The 24244-nt window shown below is 34.9% G+C and overlaps 1 protein-coding gene across 1 annotated transcript in view; it reads left to right on the forward strand.

The window, feature by feature from the left end:
* The first annotated feature begins 513 nt into the window (after positions 1–513).
* Positions 514–24244, forward strand: part of LOC126972479 (CYFIP-related Rac1 interactor B) — a 58469-nt gene continuing 34738 nt past the window's right edge. Inside the window, exon 1 of the mRNA XM_050819277.1 lies at positions 514–1046. Within this exon, the coding sequence (XP_050675234.1) occupies positions 732–1046 (315 nt within the window). The 5' untranslated portion in view covers positions 514–731. The remainder of the gene's footprint in view (positions 1047–24244) is intronic.

Genomic DNA, 24244 nt, shown 5'->3' on the forward strand with positions numbered 1-24244 from the left:
GATTCTGTGGTTTGTTGCGAGTGACCACAGAGTACATTTTGTATATCGAGTGACAGACTTGACACTACGTCAAAGTGGCGACCAGACGGTCGGTTGATGTTGCCAGTTGATGTATATATAATGATGTAATATTTAGTTTCATGTTAATAAATATGAAAATAAATATGACATTATATTTTTTACAAAAAAATAAACGATATCGGTTACTATAAACTGTCAGTCGTCGATCCGTCAAAAACCTATGAATAAAATGGACAAAGTGTATGAAATAATTCAGCAGGTACCTACTACCTACAGATTGTTATTTTAATTAAATCATACTAAAAATAATTTTAGGGCTTTGATCATAATCAAAGAGTATAATAATATATAGGGAAATCATAATGCATTTAGTAATAATAGGTGACTCTTTGTTCGCTTTGTTGTAATATTATGTGTCTATATACTCTTTGTTCTTGATTACTTGAAAGTTGAATTTAAGAATAGGTATGAATAGTTTAGAGTTAACTGGGGGTATTGGTGGATGTGTTTATCTGAAATGTTGAAATAAATAACACAGTTAAAAATTTTAGTACGTTCAAAAGTAAATTAAAAGAAAGAACAACATCTATCATTAATAAAATAGTGCGAGTAAAAACTATCGTGAAATATTATTTAATTGTATTTAGGCAATGCTATTGGTGTCTTAGAGGAGGTATCTCACATTAAACAGTGATACATTTTCAAATAAAATGGGAAAGCTATTGAGTTTATTAGCTCGAGATGATTCAAATTGCTGTTCATCGCCAAGATATGATATATTTCTGGATTTTGAGAATGCAGCGCCTACAGATACGGAGCGAGAAGTGTACGAAGAAGTTCAGAGAGTGCTGATAGTTTCTGATAAAATCTTAGAAGAAATACAATGTTACAAGGGAGCTGGAAAGGAGATACGAGAAGCTATTGCTGATCCTTCCACCATCACTCAAGAGAGAGCGTGGCGTGCGGTCAAACCCCTGGTTGACAAACTGCACAGGTTTTACAATCATTCGATGGAGTTGCAAAAGGTGAGTCATTAAGTAACAAAGACTATTAAATATTACATCTATTTAATAATTATTATCATACCTGTTACTGTATAAAAAAATGACATATTTTAAGTGCAATGCCTAAGAAATAAAAATACTTTTGATTAGATTTGATTTGATTTGAAATTTTACGTGGAGGGTATGAGCCTCTCCAATGGTTTCCAAGGAGTCCTAGAATACACTCTCTTTGTCCAGTCTCCTCCAGCTATTTTTATTATTTCATAAATCCACTTTTCTTCAGGATGTTTTCTGGCTACCTTCCCTCTTGGTTCAGACCCTGCCTACCTTCATCTGCTAATTATATGTCTGGTTGTATGGTATGGACACTTCTGTCAATTAGTTTTGTTTTTCATACATTTTTCTGCTTCAGGATGCTCCTTTCAATAGTATATGTGGTTTTCTATATATCAAATGGAAAAGGTAATCATAAGTATTTTTGAAGTAATTATAATAAAATTGTTGCCCATAATTTTAATCTGTATGTAAAATAAGTGAGTTCTCCCGTAGTGATCATTAATTGTCTGATTATTGAACTGCAAAGAATGCTGGAAGAGTTTCTTGCGCTGCTTCTTCTCTCTCAGAGTGCCATTTGTTTCCTGAGTGGTAGTGAGAAAAAAGAATTCTAAAGGAATCAATTTAGAGAAAATAAATGCCTTTTATGCATTTTTATGCATAGGCTCAGTCACTGGTTTGGTATTTTTAAGGAATGTCCGGAGTGGATATTAAGTATTCTTATTAATTCATTAAGTCAGTAAGATGTTTTGGGACTGTTAATGTTTTATTGAACTTGAGGTAGACATGCTTCAAAGGAAGATATTTACTAAGTCAGATAACATACAATGTAAATACACAATAATTTTGAGAAGGTGGATTGTTTAATTTATTAACTAAATGAATAGATGAATGACTGGTAAATACATACATCTGCAATATAAAAGAAAACCGAATGAAAGGATGAAGGAGTGAGGGATGGTGGTTATTACTATTACAATACCTTTTGAAAACAGTTGAAATGTGATATAGAATAAGATGATACTTGTCATGAGGGAGACCATTCCTAACTGTTATATCATTAACAATGTACCTATCAATTTTATTTTAACTTTAAGCCTGAGGTAATTACATAAACGGGGGTGAAATCTGTAGCACCAATTCAAATATTTTTATTTGAAAAATGAATATATAATATAAATACAAATTATGGCTTCGTTTCTGCATCCACAAAAACCCTGCACATGGCTGTCAGTGACATCATTATTGAACAGGCCCATGACCAATTATCTTATGAAGTATTTTACATTGATTGTGTGAGATTCACCAGCTTGCCAGATAGCTTCTGGTCCATGGTATAGCTTCTTTTGTCTGTCTGCACTCTCACATCCATCTAGGATTTACTGTGTACCTCCTTGGTCTGTGTAATACTTGTTACAATGTTATTTTATTGGTTAGTTTTACACTTCATGTTGCACCATGCCAACTCTCACATTCCTCCAGGCATGCTGTCACCTTAAAATAACTTTGTACCCCTATACAATGTTTCATGTAAAAGTCAACTTAAATCTCTCTTGGCATGTTAATCTATATATGAGATTTCCACCTATGTATTGACTCATCATGATATTTCTGGAACTATAAGGCATATAGACTTGAAGTTTGGTAGGATAGTTCCTTTCACTGAGTAGAGGTCAGCTAAGGATACAATTTACGAAATTTATTACTGTTTTTTTCACCCAGTATAAGATAAAATCCAACATGAGTTGTTTGTAAGTATAACAATTTACATCATTATTTGGTTTTTATTCATTGGGTGTTTTGTAAGTACTCCAATAATAAGTCAGCTCCAGTAATTAGTATGAGTTTTTAATTATACATATACAGCACAGAATATTGATTTTTATTTTATGAAGCTCACTTTGATCATGTTTTCACTTCAATAAGAAAGGCTGTAGATAGTGTACAGCCACCCATTTTATCTGTGCTGGTTGAAGGATGTTAGTCTTATCATAGCTGATTAATGATATCACCAACAGATAATACTAAGATAGCAGCATTGCCATACAATAGTTCTGTGTTTACTTCCTGTTATGTCGTTGTTGGTACCTCACTAATATTAGTGCAAATATTATAACTTATATAAGTTGTTTGGTCTATTTGCTTCTACTAAACTAAGCCTAATAACTAAAATATTATTAGCTGCCAAATCATTCAAATAAAATATGTTTATTTCACATTTTATTTTGATTTTATAACAATACTTTAGATTTGTATAATACATAGGTTCATATTATTAACATTTTTGTGTATTTTAAATATATTATTAGATACTTGAATTAAGCAATTCACATAACATGGTGTGAATTGTGTATTGTAGGGTCAGCAGAAATATAGAGATAATACAAATATATAATAAAGAGTACTAATAATAAGTAATGCACATCTTTTCAATAAAAACAATGAACTACACAAGTAGGTAGCTATGTGGGAAGGAAAACATAAAAGTTAGTTACACCGGATTTCAGATGGCTGAGTTTTCAGCTTGACGTCACTAGCTGCTTGTTTGTTTTTATATTTTTTTAACATCCAAAACAGGCGATGCCTAGTGAAGGGGTCAGTATTACTCTTTTTTAAAGAATAAAAGTAGTAACATGCCGTTAACCTGTCTTTAGATGAGACACCCCGTCTGTTACAATTCAGTGATTTTCAGCATTGAATATTGAAAGATCTAAGCTGCATCGCAATTCCGCTCGTCACTGTAAGACATACTAGGCCTGCCACACGCGACGAGTGGCATGCGAAGTAGTGGAGACACAGACGTAGTGTGGTAACATTACTCGTCACGCCCCACATCAATCTCGTCGTCGTGGCCACCGCTCCCTATTTTGACGGCACTCTGAGCACGAGTCAAAGGAACCAATGCGAATGCGACAACCGTCACGATTACTTGTGCGAGTATGGGAGTGTGTGGGCAGACACGTCGACGTTGTGGTAGAGTCAGGAGTATAACAAGATTCATAGTGTGGTGGGCCTAACAGATGTTTAATCTCATTAGGCCAGTAATACCACCAGCTACAGCGCCATTCAAACAGAAACAATAATGTTTGCACATTACTGTTTGACGACTGTAAAAGGCACCACTGTAGCATATTCATCTACATGGCATCTCGTGCAAAGAAGCCTTACACTGATTAATAAATCTATACTAATAAATGAAAAGCCGTTTTTTTGTAGTCTTTGCTAATACAGAGAAAACTACTGAACCGTTCGGAATAATACTCATACCGTAAGGTGTTAGTATATTATGTCCATACAAAACAAATATTGAAAATAAAAATAATTATGGGTCCCAAATCGAAATAAAAAATATCCTATCTCTCAAGTTGGACCAAACTGCACTCCATGAAGAAATTAATCCCCATTAAAATCCGAGTCCATCGCGGACAAACAACGTGTCACGTAATTTATATATATATGGTAAAACAACGTTTGCCGGGATAGCACTTGTATATATATCTATATTATAGACAGATATACGTTAGCAATAGTTGTAGTAGGCTAACATAAGGCTAAATCTCTCAGATAAATAATAAATCTTTAATGTGTCTTCTACCGCATTTATCACGGGGAGTGTTCCGAAGAGCTGTTTCACCTGATTCCTGCCGCCGAATTCCACCTTGGTACGACACGCCACAAGTTAGGATATCATCCCCACCATCTGGATGTGTAGCGGTCCTCTACAGTCTTCAGGGCGGTTTTCAAGGAACTTTCTTCCACGTATAACCAAGTTGTGGAATGAATTGTGTATTGTGCGGTGCTACCGAGAGGATACGACATCGGTACCTTAATAAAAGCGTGAATACCTTTCTTATTATTATTGATTCTAAAAGGCTGGCAACGCTGCTGTGATACCTCTGGTGGTGCAACAGAGTGTGGGCGAGCGCTTAATATCAACTGATCCGTACGCTCTTCTATGAAAAACATAGCCTTAATGTTGTTTTTATGTGGAAAAGACACAATAAAAAGTACATTTAAAATGTCTGTGATGACACATTACATACGCTTAGATACATTTGTAATACATAAGATACAATAGGTATGCATTTTTATACTATGTATAAACAGTCAAAACTTTAAATACTTTTGTCGAGATGTATTTAAAAAAAATTATCAAAAAATCAACCGACTTCAAAAACACTATTCCAAAATAATAGATATAATATGCACTAAAAAGTATAAAAATAATTGCGTATTTTTATACAATCTAATTAATTAATCTAATTCTAGTTACGATTATTGTTATTTTTGGAATCGGTGTCCCTCCGCCGCGACCCGCTCACCTCTCGCCTTTATCTCACTTATATCATTTCGAGGAATCGGTTGGCACGATATTGAGTTATTCGTAAATCTATCATCCACTTTGATAGCGAAGCATACATACGTATCTAGACGTATGTATAGGAAATTTAAGACTTTTATGGTTTTGTCATGGATGTCATTGTCAGATCTGGAATTACAATGGGACCACACGGGAAGCACCAGCTTTCAAATAAAAAAAGAATTATCAAAATCGTTTCACCCAGTCGAAAGTTTTGATGTAACAAACATAAAAAACATACCTACGAATTGAGAACCTCCTCCTTTTTTGAAGTCGGTTAAAAATGTAAATGTAAGGTATTTAGCTTTCATGACCACTTACTGCCCTTGTGTATTGATCAGCTTTCTGGCCCATTAAGTAAGTAGGTATACTCATGTTAAGTAGAGAGAAAATATCAACAATTTTATTAATAGTCAAAGGGCCCGAAGGTGAAAAGGTAAGGGTGTTCAACCACCCGTGTAATGTTAAATGACACCACACTCTTCAAAACTACCTTTATAAGTTATTTATAATATTATGTAAACCTTACGCAATTGTATTATAATTTATTTTTGTTTGTGACATACATGTATATATTTCGATTGTAAGGCATTATTTATTAAAACATGGTAACATAATCGCACAATTTAGTGCACAATTTATAAGAATACCTACTACCTACTAGAACGCCGGAGGTCGTGGGTTCGATCCCGCATCGTTCATACAATTTTGTTTTTCAAATTTTATTTGTGTAATTACCAAAATTTGAAAGAATTTAAATGGATATAATATGTTATCCTTAAGAGATAGACATATGCCATCGCGAACATTATTTTGCAACACTTCCAACAAATATCGTTAATGTATACAGAAAGGTATTAGGTATGTAAAGAAAACACATTCCTATTTTCTTAATTACCTTTAATACGAATTTTACCACAGTGCCTAAAGGAATGTCAAAGCATTTATGAATGTGTTGTCAATGTCAGTGACTTGTGTCTAATCTGTGTTTTAAAGTTTTATCACATTTTACAAAGTTGGAGGTTAGAGGTAAAATAGAAAAGATTAGAATTGAAAGTTGAAACTATCAATATTAATTAATAAGGAGTTGGCGTATTTAAAGAATAAACTTTAATGTCATTTCTTTTATTATTTCAGGTTTGTTTTAATATGGTGATGTCATAAATTAAGTGTGTTAAAAACTATAAAGCATAATAAATCTTTTATTATTTCAGAGCAACACATTATCGTTTTATTAATTGGCCGATCCTAAAAACTATCATTATAGGTATACAAAAACTTAGCAAATTATATACTTATGCCTTCCCCGAAAACTACGCTTTTTAAGTTTATGGCGAACAGACAGACAGACGCGGCAGAGTACTTTGTGTCATAATAATATGTAGTGATAATTTTATTCAAAATATTTTTTATTTTATTTATTTATTAGGAAGCCAACGTGCATACAACTATCTTAATCTATAGATACATTTAAAAATTCTTTTATAATGTTGTATACTCCACTTACAGGCTAACTCGACATGCTTAATAGTATTATATACATCCTTTGTTAAACTAAAACTTTTGAAAACAATTTTTGATAAAATTTTTACAAATTAAAGCCACAAGCAAAAGGCTGATAAAACAATAAAATAACTATGTTCTTACTTAATAACCAAGAAAAAACTAAAGAATAAAACAATAATTACGAACAATGACTAACCATCTTGCAGTACTTTCATAATTTTTTTGATTTCTTTTTTGAAACATGTGGCAGAGTGCTGAAAAATATCTATACCAGCTCTTTTAACCAAGTTGTTGTAGGTGACAACTATTAATATGATTTAAAAATCATTTATTGACGCTCAAAATTTGTCACCCAATCGATAAGAGGAAATTAAACTCAGGTATCTGAGGAATGTCGACAATATTAATTAATTAATATGAGTTGTTTAACCATAGGACAGTTACATTCAAAAACAAAATCATTGAAATAGTTTCCCAAAAAGTCCATTTTTAAGTAAATGTTTTAACATAGAATCGATAAGAATAGTTCTCACAAGGCCATTAATGTCGTGATTTATATCAATCATCCAATCAACAGTGTGGATAGTCCCCGTGTGAAATACTGCAACCAAAACATCCTTTCCTGGCGCATAAAATATGGATGCGCTCAATTTATTCGATCAGCGCTGCATTTGATTCTCGTTCTATCCATTTATATGTCGTTATTTATTTTATACGCATCACTTAATTGACGTGCACTGTTTGTAAACGTTTCGATGACATTTAAGGCCTCAACACACTGTTCTGTTACTAGGTAACATTTGTGGATGGACAAGATATTATCAAATAAGATCTATTTCATCATTATAGGTGTCTTTTGTCTTGCCTTTTTTATTGTTAGTGTTAGAGTACCTACATCGACAAATGTTTAAATCGGCTTAATCATATAGGCCTTGTTTAAAAATCTGAATATCTTTTCTATTCAGTTTCCAGAATTTCGTTACAATTGTTTAATTTTTGAAGGAGGAAATTATCAAGAATGAAATCCTGATTTTTGAGTTTAAAACAGACGATTTTTAGTGTGACCCGCGTCAGGGCACCGCTATATTGTTTTAGAATTCTCAAATCAGAATAAGGTCCAATGTCACCTTTTAATTGACCGTGTGTAGGTCGCCAGGTTAATTATAATTTATTTTTTTGTCACTGTTATCTACCGCTGAATATCGTGGACTGGCCGTTCAATTCATTTTCTTATTTTTTAGTATTGTATAATTTGCCTTTCATCATTTGCTTGTTACGTTACCCATTCCCATTTAAAATATTCAAATAATTTTGCTGTTCATAGAAGCCACATCCACATGTTGAGACCTGTTTTAATATTCGGTACCCAAACAGAACTGTTTCTATGTTTCGTCTGTTCGCCCGCTATTCAGCAAGCAATAACTAATACAATATTTTTAATCCGAATCAAATTACAAATTGTGTTTAGCGCTCTCTATTGGTTCGTATGTATAATTATCAAAAAAGACGCTGTTTTAATATATTCTACCCGCAAGTTCGGAAATAATAATAATTATTGAATAATAATTAAAAAATTAATTAAAATAATAAATATTGACACTGTTTTACACAAATTCCTTGGCCCAAACTAGGCATAGCCTATACTATGGGTACAAGACAACGATATATGTAATACAATATATTTCCTTTAACATACATACATACAAATGAACATCCATGACTCGGATACAAACATTCATCATATAAATGTTTGCACCTACCGGGATTCGAACTCGGGACCTCTAGCTCAGTAGGCAGGGTTGCTAACTAGGCTGTAGGGATTGTAAAATATTTGGTGTTCGAATCCGACTCGCACTAGAGCGGTTTTTATTTCGTGGTGTTGTCACCTCTGTCTTGCCTTATGTTTGAAAGACAACCGAGATACTCAAACAAAAATATTGCCCGATTTTTCTTGTCCAATGACCCGAAAATGTGTTAACTTTGGAGTCACACCGCATATTTCTTCGTTAGAATGACACGCAGACTCACCCCACGGCAATATATCAACTTTAATCTCGGTGGGCAATGAAATTGAACGAAATTATTCTGTTTTTGTCAGTCTCTCACAGTGTGACAACCTGATGAATATTGTGAATGGATTTTATACTTACATATAAGGTAGGTCGGATAACCTCCTACCACGGTAGTACCATTCATTGGGCCTTGGTCTGGTCAAGGAAGAACCTATAGGCGATCCTACTCTGTACTGACCGCTTGGAGATACTGTAGGGTTGACACCTTTTTTCGGAAGAACTACAGTATTTACAGAGCAGTGGGAGGCTCCTTTGCACAGGATGCCGTCTAGATTATGGGTACCACAACGGCGCCTTTTTCTGCCGTGAAGCAGTAATGTGTAAGCATTATTGTGTTTCGGTCTGAAGGGCGCCGTAGCTAGTGAAATTAATGGTCAAATGAGACTTACATCTTATGTCTCAAGGCGACGAGCGTAATTGTATTGCCGCTCAGAATATTTGTGTTTTTTATACAATGGATCAAAAGTCACAGCAACTCATGCGGAAATGATATGGCAGATGAGTTAGCTAGAAGAGGCTCAAATATTACCTTACCTAAGGGCCAGAACCCATCTTACCTCTACCTTCTGGCTGGCACAAAAGCCACATTCGGAAACGCACAAGAAACCAACAAAAAAATCTATGGTCATCATTAAACGATTACCGACAAACACTGGAGATACTCCCCAACATTGATGCCAGTATGGCAAATCGCCTTATTAAGCTTCATATAATAAATATATAATAAACGGATAACGGCGGATCTAACCGGACACGGTAGTAAACATCTTTATAATATGGGCATATCTGACAGCCCCCTGAGCAGGGCCTGCATGGTGGCTGAGGAAACTGCGCGTGTACTTCTGCATTGTCCAAGTGTAACAACTTACCGGGCTCAACATCTTGGTAGCCCAAACACACTCCTGGAAGTCTTTAGGAAGGAGAAGAGGGTGCTAAGGTTTCTGGAGGAATTGGGGTGGCAGGAATAACAAATATATTCCCACACGCGCAAAATAGGCGCACAGTCGTCGAGTTGCTAAAATTAGCCCGATTATACCATACCATATCAAGCGTACGCTATGTATATTATAGATTGTTAAGTACACCGACATGAAATAATATACATTTATGTATTTTAGAGTACGGTTAACAACCCTAAAGTCTTGCTTTACGCCTTCCAGCCAACGAATTTTGAGCCTGCCGCGAGTTTTGTGTTTGGGCTTGAAAATTTACAAAAACAACATCATTTTCTGTGTTTCAAATTGTGATTTTGTTCAAAATTAACAACGGAGTTTGTCGACGCGTCTTGAGAAGGCATTTTGAGCAAGGTGTTGAATAAAAAGATACTTTAAAGGTCCTCGTAGTCAAGTTGAACACGTAGAATATTTTTATGTAGTGCCGGCTAAGGGTTTGAGTCCCATCGCACTTAATTTTAAACTATATGATTTTTTTACGTTACCTATCCAATGTCCATCCAATAACGGCCGTTTTCAATAACTTATCTATCCTTAGTTTAACTTACGTGGTAAGACAAATCTATCCTTTTACGCTTACTCACATTTCAATAACCTATCGATATAAAGCATTGGACTATAACTATATTGGACATAACTATGGATAGATAAGATCTTGTCACTAAATGGTGACAGCAATGTATCCGTAACTAGATATACGTTATTGAAAATGGCCGTTTGAGAGAACTTTTACTTGTAATGTTTTCGTACGATACAATACAACTTTTTCTTGTTTCTGTAAAGCTGTCAAAATCATTGCGAAATATCTGTATGAATTTTATGCAAATTACTGTTCGGTTGAAAACTATGGCTACACCGGATCTCCTTGTTTATGTACAGTATAGTTCAAGCGCAGGTGTATAGCCGCATCTTGCTTGGTGTAATGTAACCTTTATTGGGCAAGACAGCTGTTATTTTGTGGAACCTGTTTAATGGTTTCAGAGGGAAGCAAGGAACCTGATGGTTTTCATTTTTTGATGGAGGACACACAGAGAGAAATGAGCGTACGGCTCACCTTATGTTAAGTGATCACTGCCGTCCACATAACACGACACTAACCTATGTGAAACATCTTACGAGACTTTCTCACGTTTCAAGGTGACGAGCGCAATTGTAGTGCCACTCAGAATTATTGGGTTTTTCAAGAATTCTGAGCGGCACTGCATTGTAATGGGTAGGGCGTATCAACTACCATCAGCTGAACGTCCTGCTCGTCTCGTCCCTTATTTTAATAAAATAAAAAAAACAGCGGCGCTGGGCTGTTACTGTCGCCGGTTTCTATACTAGCGTATAGACAAACAATGCGTGCGAGAGAAGAACAGCTCTAACGGGGATACGGCGAGACAGAAAAGGAAAGCGAAACTATTGTTACTGTTACCAATTTTGATTGATAGGTCGTAAACAATCAGCCACGATTGACATTAGCTCTTTAGTAGTAAATAAAGTAATAAATAGTAAAAAAAAAAGTAGTATAGTAGTACTTAGGAGTTGCAGGCCTTGCACAGGGACCTAGTATATTAAACATTGATAAAGAGCCGTGAGCTGTTATCATGTGATTTACTTTAACGTATCCATGGTGTGGGAGTTTGTGAGAGAGCTGAGCTGGAAGAATATTTGTGGTAGAGCTTCTTTTGTTAATGTGTTACGAAATTTAAAAGAATTGTTAGAAACGTTTGTGTGGGAAAGGTTACTATAGCATAAACGATTTTCTTAATGACACCACGGACTGGGAATAAAGCGAACACCTTCAGGCTCTTTAATTATAAATGTTTATTGTACGATATCACATTGTAATCCATATTTTATATTTAAAAAAACCCCGATGTGTTTCTTGCCTCCATTCTGCTCAGGTCTGAGGCAGTCTCTTTTGAATGGGTGGTAGTTTTTGACGTTCTATAAGTGATTTTAAATCCTATTTTGAATAAAAATATTTGAATTTGAATTTATTGTACACCCACTCACTATTAATAAAAAAATAAAGAAAAAAACTCGATTATTCTCGGTTCTTACAATTTTTTATGATGATGTCAGAATTTGAACTGGATAACGGGATAGCTGGTCAGGCAGCGGAGCGGTACGGAACCCTAGAGACAACCTAGCCGGTTTGTAATACATAATAGTGATACGAGTGAATATCAAGTTAGAACAAGTGTAATGTAACACGTGGCCTATTTGTGAAATACGTTATTATTTTGAAGCGTCGTGGACACAATAGACAGAACCGTTGTCTCTCACCACGCAGACCCTGGTTGGATCCTTGGCCGCCACGGTTGTCAACGGTGTTGTAATGACTCTGGTGTTTCAAGAGAGTACGGGCCGCGTGGTCACATACCATCAGGTGGTGAGTAGATATACTTGTTTGTCGTCCTCTTCCGTAAAGAAACTCTCGTTTGACATTAATTTGCAGACTAGGTTGTGGAATGGGGTAAAAATTAACTTTGCTTTTGATGCCGTATACACGGGCCATGCAGGTCTCTATCGGGAAATCGTCGACCAGTGCCGGGAGAAACTTGCGTTTTCTATCGAGTTCTCTCCTGAGAAGGTTGCGGAATGGGGTGAACCGAACCTTGTCCAAAAAAAAAACATTTTGTCGTGTCACCGCTCTTTGACAGCACTTTTCTTAATGCCACGACTAGTATAGGAATTCTGGGTATCGGAATCTTGAGCGATTGCCAGTTCCGCGGTCAATAATGGAGCAGGTGACCCGTTCACTCGTTTGTAGTGGACAGACAGACCCCATGTATATATTTATTGTATCATAAAAGTTAACTCATATTATCTTAGTCTCACTAGCTACCCATTTATTTTTACCCGCTTTTTATTATCTTCACCTGTATTTATTTTTATTTGAAACCGACCCATTTGGGCGCGATTTAGGTCCACTTTAAACGGCCAGATTTCGTTCAAATTTCGTAGATTTATTGAGGACCAATGACAAAACATTAATTTGATAAAATTATTCCATTTTTCAATTTGCAAAATAAGATTTTTTTTAATCATATAATTTTCATCTATCGTGGATAAGACAGGAATTGATGTTAATTTTAAATTTCAACCATTATCTTTAACTGATTTATCTAATATTACGAAATTTTGAAAGAGAATTTTTAATTCATTAATGCAAATAATAGCTTAAAAAAACTAAAAAGGAACGCTTTTATTAATAAACCAATATTTTTCAGTTCCGTTTTCTATAAAAAGCGTATTTTTTAGTTTGATTTTTACTACTATGTATCATTTCTCTAACATAACAAACAGTTACTCACGATACACCTTAATAGTAAAGTACAATCCTAAATTAAATTCTCATGAAAATTCACTCCGTTATCCACAGCCACGGGTTGATTTTACAATGTTGCTGGTCCCAGTTGTTTTCTATCTACCCTCGAGTCGCGATACACCCGGTATTGTTCCGGGGCTCAGTAACTGCCACATTTACTATTTCTATAGAACTGCTATGATAATACAAACCAAAACAAATGCAGACATGAGTTTTGTATTCGAATTTGTTTCGTAAAGTTTTCCAACCGAACTGTCCCACTGTTCACGCGACTGTTACAAAGCTGTATTTCATAAATAAAACAACCTGCTGCGTATCTGCTTTGTTCGATTGTGCTATAGTTTTTTTATAACGTTTGTTGTGACATCCGGGCAACGGATATTATCCCCCCCATCTGGATGTGTGGCGTTCCTCCACATTGTGGTATTAAATGAACTTTATTCCACGTTCAAACAAGCTATGGAATGAGCTCTCTTGTGCGGTGTTTCCGGGACGATACGATTGGGGTACCATAAAAAAAGTAAGATCAGCAATGTTCCTGTGATTCCTCTGGTGTTGCAAAAGACTGTGGCCGGCGGCCTCTTTCTCAAGAACGCGTGGATAACTAACGTGAGGTTATTAGTTTCTTGTGGTCGGAATTTATTTATTTATTTTGTCATAACTGCGTTACTCTTATCGTGAAAGTACTTAATTATTACTAGCATGTAAGGCATAGAAGAGGGACAAAAAATCTTTACTCGAAGTATACAGAAATACAATTGTAACTTTATTCAAAAGTAGCTTTGTTAAAGAGCTTATGAATTAATTATATTATTGAATACCTACATATTACATTACAATCATAGTTTCCCAAAGAGGTACACATATAGTATTCCTTACTCCTGCTATACTTGCTTAGCTTCTCCACGATCAAAACTTTCATTCATTTAATTGAGCGTAAACCTAATCCATCAATACAAGAAAATAACTGAAGTAAACTAATTGCGCCTTATCTATGTCAGTTAATTGTCGAATCTTTAGATCATTGATAAGTGTAGATAGGCTGTGGCATCTGTGAAACGTCGAAAAAAATTGAGGTGGACAGTCAACCTCTATTTTGAGTGACAATACAAAGTGACATACAAATCGCGAGTGTTAGACATAGCTTGTAACGAATACTAAAGTAATAAACCTGGCCTGTGTTCATCGGTTGTCTAGCAGCAAGAGGCGTATCTTTACAAAGCGAACTCAGCAGGCAATGTTCTAATCTCGGGAATCGATCATTGGCGTGTAAAAGCAATTCACATTTGCGCGGACAATAAAATGTAACAGATTGCTTCCTATAATATTATGATGAACCACGCATGTGATAACAAATTAATGGTGCGTGTAGGACAATGCACTCTGCGCCAAGTTCCTTTGATTTCAATCGCTCTAGAGACACACCCACGTTCTCGGCTATCTTACTAATGAATGCAGAAAGACAACGCCGTTTAACAGGAGCATAGAGCATAGAACTATATGTAACATGCTTAACATACATTATGTACTTATAAATGATACATTATCTTATTATTATACATCCTTATACTAGCGTATACACAAAGTGTGCGAGACACAAGAACATCTCTAACAAATACATTAACATGTGACCGATTCTGAATGACAAGTCGTAGAGAGTCAGCCACGTGTTTGAAAATGAATAATCCCAATCATAGCTGGTCGATCGCGTTTATACAATCGAGCTTAGGTACTTCGCTGCTCTGCGAGCCTTGGACTAATACAAAAAACACTATTATGTCACATTTGGCCATATTTTTTTCCAAGAAGTATTTCAATTTTACACCGTTTTCTGTAAGAAAAATAATTACCAAGACTTCCCCCTAAGTGAGATTTGGAAAGATTTTGCTTGATTATTTAAACGCCAAATGTGTCCTGGGTTCAGAAAACCCAGGTGGGTGTTTAGGTTCCTTATGAATGTTTTCATTCACTATAACAGCGTCGAATAAACGTATCTACATATGACTACGTTAATTAAAAAAAATCGAGAAAATTTTGTTCCGGTTTGGAAGGGAATAGAACCGACGCCTCTTGGATGTAATGCAACGTTCGAAAATTTAAGTTGGTAAGCAATGACCTCCTATACACATATAAGGACATAATATCATTCGCAGTGATAGACAAATGGCAAAAGTGTGCTTTAAAACAATGTAAGCACAAATGATTTGAGTTTTCCTTAGTGTTATTTCCGTCAATATTTGCCGTTAAACAATTCGAGACGTGTTTCGCCTCTACACGGGGCATCCTCAGGATATGTTGAGTCGCCAAAATCAGGCACGAGACTGCAAACTGGCACGAAACACGTGTCGAATTGTTTAAAGACAAATATTGGCGAAATTAACACTAAATAAAACTCAAATCATTTGAATAATTATGGATTTCCGCAAAGTAACGCCTACTTAGTAAAAAAAAATGTAAGCACACTTTTCTCACTCGCCGAATCAAACTTCAACTGAATAAATGTTTTAGATTGCTGCATTGACCAAGAATATTTTTAATAACTGGAGTAAATGCGGCAATGTATAGATATAGCAGTCGATGATATTATAGTGTAGGTAATTTGTGGCATATTCCATATTTGCGCTTTTCTTTTTAAATGACGTCATTTGTCTATATGTATAGAACGTCATGATTAATTATTAATAAGTGATATTGTTATAAACATGCGGAAATTGCGAAATTCCACCCGCATTATGTTGACGTCTGACATTCAACAACCGACCGTTTTAATAATAATAGTAAAGTCGTTTATTTCAAAGCAAGCCCATATTACAAAATACAATAACAAATAAAATATAAATATATGTAAAATTTAAATGTAAGATATAAAATATAAAAAAATAGACACTTTTACGCAAATTATCTTGCCCCAAACTAGGCATAGCCTGTACTATGGTTACAAGACAACGATATATTTAATACAATATATTTACTTAAACATACATATTAATTACTTATAAACATCCAGGACTCGGAAACAAACATTCATATTCATCATATAAATGTTAATCATTATATAAAACAAAAGTAAATAAAATTCGGTTCTCACTCTGATACACAGACAACCAATGCCTGAAGAAATGATTATCCGGGCAATCACCGATGGTTCGAAGGATACGATCCTGAGCTCCGCGCAGACGACCGCAGACCGACTCGATGCGGAGACCATTTATCGCATAAAAGTCGGGAACTCCTGCCTCGGCGAACATGCCCGACGCGCTACAATAGCGAGGTTTTTTCATTAATATTCGAAAAGGATTATTGTACTATATTCTGAGTGTGCTACATGATTTTCTGTTATATGATGACCAAAGTTGACAGATGTAAATTTTTATAAACAAATTAAGTTTTGCATGAAACTTCTTGCCTCACACCGCCACTTTGTGGAATCGATTACCGGCTGCAGTTTTACCAAACTATTACGACTTAAGAACCTTCAGACTGAGGGCTCACTCCAAACTTAAAGGCCGACAGCGCATCTCTTGACCCCTGATGTTGGTCATGTCAGTGGGCGCTTGCCTCACCAGTTCCCACCACGTGGGCCTATTGCCTGTTTACCCCTCTCCTATAAAAAAAATCCACTCTTTTGCTCTAGTAAGTATACGTATATAACAGATGTATAATTTAATGCACCACTTGTTTTATCTTCCGCTGTATAATTAGTTATTACTTAGTGGTCGCGTTGTTTTTATCTCACAATAACCATATTAATTAGCACACTCCTCATATAATAACGGTGATGCAGCGGTCATTACCAGATTCATAGAATTACTGGTTGAATAGTTCGCAAGATATACATGAGCATTTTTACCTTTTAAGGACAAATACAGTCCAATCGTTCGAAGTAAATCCATCGAACACAATAATTGTTTTATCAATTTTGCTTAGTTGGTATGCAATTCTTTACTTATTACCTGTCTGTTGTATTCGCTTCATAATATTATTATTTATTTTTATTATTAGCATTTTAATTGGATAGTTTCTCATTAGAAAATATTACTTTTTCTCCATTTCTGCGTGTCCGGTTGCCAGTTGACAAAGGCCTCCTCCAATCTTCTCCATTCCTGCCTTTCTGTGGCTACTCTACCGCAGGTCGTTGCCGCCACCATCGTCTAATATCGTCATTCCATCTACCCTGTGCTCTGCCTCTGTTATATTTTTCCATTCCAGGGGTACCACTGGGTGACTTATTTACTCTGTCTGTTCCTCTAATAATAATATGTCCTGCCCCTTTCCACTTTTGTATTCTTATTTTCCGGGTTATACCTATCCTGAACTTGAATCTAATGCGACTATCCCTTACTTTGTCTATTCTTTTGAACCCTATCATACTTCTTTCCATGGCGCGCTAACATTGGATAGCATATTCAAAATTCTACTGTCAGTAAATAGCTGTCAATAATCTGAAGCCGTCCCAATATACCCGATAAGTCATTCTTATGGCCTTTGGGACGCGTGAATTGCAATTTCCATACAAACTTCTATCGCTGGTAAGCTATACATCGTCCCATTGACAGACAGCGGGTACGGATGAGGTGAGTTACCGTCGATAAGTTTATTGAGACAGAAAAGTCAGATAACGGCCGTTAGATTTGTGAACCAACACCATTTCGACAGATACATAAATACGCAATAACTACATAAATTAACAAATGATATTCGAAAACATTCTAAAACTTTTTGTTTAATGTGACTTATTTGATAGTTACCAGTGCTCACAATTACAACTACAACAAGAAAAATCAAAATAAAATATTGCGTTGCGTCAATTTTGTTAATGAGTGTGTTCTGCGTCCTTTGTATTAAAGCTATATGTTTGATACTTGTTGCACCCCATAATATTGTATTACATCGAGTAGCTGACCCAGCAAACGTTGTATTGCCATATAAAGTAATAAATAAAATTCAATCATTAAAATTTTTGGGGTTTAAAAAATAGACGACGACGAATCTCAGACCTATCAAATATATTGTACATAAAATGTATCTTACTACAATAATCATTATATTCGATTGCCATCTTGCAACTCTATTTCGTATCTGTGGATGAAATAGAACTAGGATGCCGCAGTCGCCATTCTGTCTCGACAATAAACTAGAAAATTTTGAAAGCTTTCTATCAGTTCAAAAAATTTTAAAATCGATCCAGAAATGGCCGAGAAATAATTTAACACAGAAATCAATTGGAGTCACCCAGAGCTTCGCTCAATAATATTTAAATCGCGATACAAAAATAGGTGTTGATCGTAGACGCGTGAAATGAGTTCTTGAGGTTGCATGTATTTTTTAATGCTGAATCATAATGAAATAAAATTCAAAAAAATAAAAGAAAATATTTACCCTTAAGGATATGAAAAATTCTCAGACCTACCCGATATACCCACAAATATTCAAACGAATTGATTTTCTGCTGTTTCGTAGGAGTTTGGTTACAAAGACTGGGATACTAGAATTAGGATTTACTATTTCTTAAGGAAATTCTACTAAAGGAGTTATTTGAAAAATCAGACATGTTTGCACTCAATATTATACAGCTTCGATGTCATAGAAATAAATGTTAAGTTGTAACAGACTGCTGTATTATATTTTTGTCTGCACTTGGACCATAAATGTATGAATGACTGAAAAGTTTTTTTATGACAGTAAGTCCGTGTAGTGTCTGTACGAACGTCCGCGTCGGTAGTGGCCGCATTGCGTGGATATTGCAGCACTCACTGCATTGACGTGTTTAAATGCTCACTACTCACATATTGAACGACAAGAACCACCACCCAAACGAAAATTTATGCAAATTTATTGAAATAGGCGTTATTTTGCGGAAATTCATCATTATTATCCAAATTCCGCCAATTTGTCCTAAAACAATTCGACACGTGTTTCGCCTCTACACGAGGCATACTCAGTAGATCGTCTCGTGCCAGAGTTTGGCGAGTCAACATCCAGTATTGGCGGAATTAGCATTAAAGAAAACTCAAAACATTTGGATGAAAATTTATGCGTCAGACCTGAGAAGAACGAGCGCAACAAACTCAGAGGGCTTCTTTTTTATGTATAATAGCAATCAAATTAATACTTTTAGATTTCAATAGATTGTTCTAATATTTGTTAGTTATTCGCTAGTGTATTCTGTCTATAGGTGAGAGTCAACGGTCTTTAGCACTAGATGACCTCTAATTATACTGCGTCTCAAACTTACTCCACATAAATTCTTATGCTCTCATTTCTACTGGTTCTCACTAAACAGGGAATCCTAGTGTGGAGCCAGAATACTTGTAAATTACCATTCCTTACTTTGTACCAATGTTTGCCTTCTAACAGGTATTAAAATTCAAATATGTTTATTCAAAATAGGATATGACACAGTGGCGGATTTACCAGCAGGCTGAGTAGGCTGGAGCCTAGGGCGGCAAATTTTAAGGGGCGGCATATTTAGTTCATAATTTTTTTATTTCGATTTACAAATTGGAAACGAAATTAATATACACACACAAAATACGAATTTAGAAAATTGCTGAGAAATTAAAATATTAAACAAAAATCGAAATATAGTCCTATTTACAGTGCTAAATAATAAATATTTCAAGGTCTCTATGTAAACGCAAAAGCGATTTGATGTTATAGTCAAAATTTAGCATTTTTTACATATTTTCTTCACTGATAACTGCAATAATTTTTCTCCGTGTACCTAATAAGTATGAGATCTCCTTACACAGGTCAATCTTGATATTATGAAATCGATGGTCTAATTATATTTGCTGCAGAAACTTTGCAAATTGTCAAATCCAATGTCAGAAAGTTATTCTTAGTTATTATTTCTTTATGCGTAAAAATACTGACTAAAATTGACAATTTATTATTAAATTAAAAACTAATTCATTATCTTATAGAGATATACTCTTTTGGTTTAATTAAATAGAATTTTAAACGAAATTATTTGAACGACTGCGACTTGACAGTAAAAAAATTCCCTTCACAAAATATGAAGTTAGGCAATATGCTGATTAGAAAATTGAAACTGATTTAATATAAGTTAATTATTTTATTTGTTGTAAGAAAAAGTTTGGAAAATCCAAATGAGCATCCAAGCGCTCATGTCGTATACGAATTATTTAAATTGAGTTCTTACAAAGCCAACTTTTTCAGCAAATGTTTATGAGCTCAGCGATCACTTTTCTTTCTGATAAGTTGCTTTTTAAATAATATACATGTACATCATATTTGTTAGGTACGGTTTGATGTGATAAAACAATCGGATTGTGATAATGCCTTTATAATTTAACTTAAATTTTATTACTAACAAATAATTATGAAAGATATTTATTGTTATGTTTTTAAACTGTAAGTGTTATAATTAATATTTATCAACGTTCGTCAAATGTATATTTTTTATGTAAGCTTTATTCATATTATGTAAGTATTTTATAGTTTTAAGACATACCTTACCTTACTTTAAAAGTGGTACATGACTGAAATATTTTTTTGCATTAAATAATGTTTTTTGATAATTCTTTGCTGTAGGGTAAAAGCCGGATAGTTGCCCCACTTTTCGAAGAACCGTTATTTTTTTAAATATGAACTTGCTGAAAACTATGTAGTATGTATCTCACAACATAGGTCTTTTATCTTCTATAAAAGCCTATTTTTGGATACATAATTAACAATGGTTTGGAATAAATTCTATTTTATTTCATCTCTCAAAAGAGGGATAGTTGCCTACTATGACGGATAGTAGCCTAGCGTAGAAAATGCTTCGGGGGATACTTGCCTCGTGCGGGGATAGTAACCTCGGTATGATTTTCATTTTGGATAGAAACAAATTGATATCAATTAGAGTAATCTTTATTATTTATTTAACAGTCTTTATAATTTACTGAGATCTTTATTAAGTACAAACTAAGGCTAAACAATCTTGAGACAAATTTAAAAGGATTGAAGACGGCCTCGGTGGCGTGTTCACATTATTCTGCTCAGACTCATGTACGATAATTTCCAGATTATCAGCATTACTTGGAACTTGATATCCTGATGAGAGCAGTTCGTTTTGATGATGTAAACTTTGATTAGACTCAGATTCCGATACGGTAAAAACACCTGGTACTTGTTTGCTTAGGGATGACTTTTGGTCTCTTTCATTTAACACAAGACTGCTCAGAATCTTGTGAGAGTTTTTCTAACGCAGACACTCCAGAAACGCCTCGTTCTTGATCATTTAGAGGATTAGATTCTCGTTCCTGCGCAAGTTCCCCCAACGCAAGATCTGATATAGCAAATTCACCGTCAGATAGAGCATTTGGTTCGACTGGGAAGATTCCACTGCCACGAAAACCACTTATTGCATTGGCGGGAATAGCTGCTTGAATCCATGCCTTGGACATTAGCTGACCAAAGTTGTACCGATTCAGTTTTTTTTGTGGATTGGTGCGCATGAAATTGTTTGTCTCAGTACTATAATATTTTTTAAATGGTCCAAATAGTGATACATCTAATGGTTGCAAAGCTGAAGTAGTATGACTAGGTAAACAAAGTAATATCACATCATTGTTCCGAGCAGTTTCTAGCATATTGACAGCACTTGAGTGTGATGAATGACCATCCAAAATCAGTAATACCTTCCCTGGCGGTTTGCGTGGAATAAAATGTTCAGTCAGCCATTTATAAAAAAGATCTGAGGTAATGTATGCCGATTTCTTTTGCATGTAAACTTGAGAACCAGGCGGAAGACCCTCTTCGAATTCTGGTTTTTTATTTACGCCTTTAATAATCAGAACTGGTGGGAGAAAATTGCCAATAGCGTTGCAACAAGCAACAACAGTAATTGTTTCTCCTTTTTCACCGGAAGTAAGGTACTTAACTGCTTTAGCACCTTTCTTAGCTAATACTTTACCAATTTTATTATTGCGTTGAACACCGCTTTCATCCATCTTAAATATTCTATCTGGTTTATCCAGCAAATTATTCTCAGTTGAAATAGTTGTTAAGAGTTTGAAAAAATTTGCAACATCTGTTCTGTTGAGACCCTTCGCTCTTTGAATTGATAAACCCTCATCTTGTCTCAAAGCTATTTCAGGATTTCTTTCAAGAAAGCTTTTTAGCCATTGCGGTTCAGCCATTTTACTCTCATTATTAAAGTTGTGCTTTAACCCCAACTTTTCGGCAAACTGATAAGCTAATTGGCGAATCGCAATTCTGTCAGGAGGAATATCGGCGTCTCCGAGCTTTGATATAAAAGTCTTTTTTCATTCTCAAAGCCAAGAACAGGATATTTTCCTAGAAAAGAGAAAAAATCCAATAAGGTCAGATAAGAAGGTAGGTATGTAGATAGAATTTTGTATTTATACTCCTAGGTATACACCTTTAAATCAAAAATATAACTAGTTAGCAGTTGTTGTTACTCTTTTTCATAGCGTCTTCTTAAGGTTCGAGCGGATATTCCGAATGTTCGAGAAATTTCATTGATACCTTTTTTTTGTCTCAATTCTTCGAAGGCAAGTGCTAAGCTAGCTTCTGTCCAGTTGATGTTGCGTGGCACCACGCCTGGTTTTCGCTTATATTTGCGAGGCATTTTTAGAATAAATATATAAAACTGTGAAGTAGATATTTATTTAATTTACAACAAATGAGAGACAAAGTAAATTCGAAAAAACAGCAAAATAATAAAATCCGTCTTTGCTTGTTAAGAAATTTTTTATCACTCTAGGGGCAACTATCCGCGACAGTAAGTAGGACGACTATCCTTGCCCTTTTTATTTGCGAATTAAATAAAAATTATTTAGCAATAAAACATAATAAACAATGTAATTTAAACTCTAATGCATACAAAGAAACAAAAAGTTGACTGAAACCACGATCAGTAGTAAAAATATTCAATAGAAATTACTTACCAATATAATTATGACGCCCGTCAAAGTTTCGCCGCGGAAGATTATTGCTCACACGAACAAAACACGTGCGCCTATTCCGATGACTTACGCGGCATTGAGGCCTGCGGGGCGGTCACTACTTATTGTAGTAAAGTGCCAACACAACTTATAATCTTAACATAGTTTATTAAACACCGGGGCATGCATCCGTCCGAGGCAACTATCCGGCTTTTACCCTAAAAATAATCAAGGATTTAATACGGTACCATAGTTTTCAATTATACTAACCATACGGGAAAAGTTGATGTAAAGAGCATGATGGAGCACAAATCATAAAGTTGGAATTTTATTGATAGAAAATTGAAATGGTTGTGGACTAAGATATCAAAATTTTGAGGCGGCAAAAATTGAATAGCCTACGGGCGGCAATTCTGTAAATCCGCCACTGATATGACATCACTTATTGAAAGTCAAAAACTACCACCCATTCCAAAACGAATGCCTCAGACTTAAACAGAATGGGAGCAACAAACTCAGCGGGTTTTTTTATTTCATCAAAAAAATATGTTAACAAAGTAATATTGTACAATTAAACTTATTATTTAATAGCCTGTAAATTAATCTGTGGCATCATTAAGAAAGTCATTTATGTTATAGTAACCTTTACCACGCAAACCTTTTTGAAACAATTCTTTTGAGTATCATAATACTTTTATTTTGAACATTTTCTGGGATCTTGTTGTAAAAGCATATAGATCGCCCCACAAAAGACTTACTAACTCGACTTAGACGAGTAGTAGGCATTATAAGTTTATGTCTGTTCCTGGTGTTAACATTAGGGTTATGGCATTTTCTAGCAAATTTATTTATGTGCCTATGAACATACATTACATTATCAAAAATATATTATGTAAAAACTATGTAACTTATAAGGGACCCAATAAATTTTCTTGTTCTACTGCATTTATTCTATTTTATCTTCTATCGTATGCATCAGATATACTTCTATGAGCAGCCCGATTTTGATTTAATAATATTTAAATTGATTTAACCTGC

This window comes from Leptidea sinapis, chromosome 26 (genome assembly GCF_905404315.1).
Source record: "Leptidea sinapis chromosome 26, ilLepSina1.1, whole genome shotgun sequence".
Lineage (NCBI taxonomy): Eukaryota > Metazoa > Arthropoda > Insecta > Lepidoptera > Pieridae > Leptidea > Leptidea sinapis.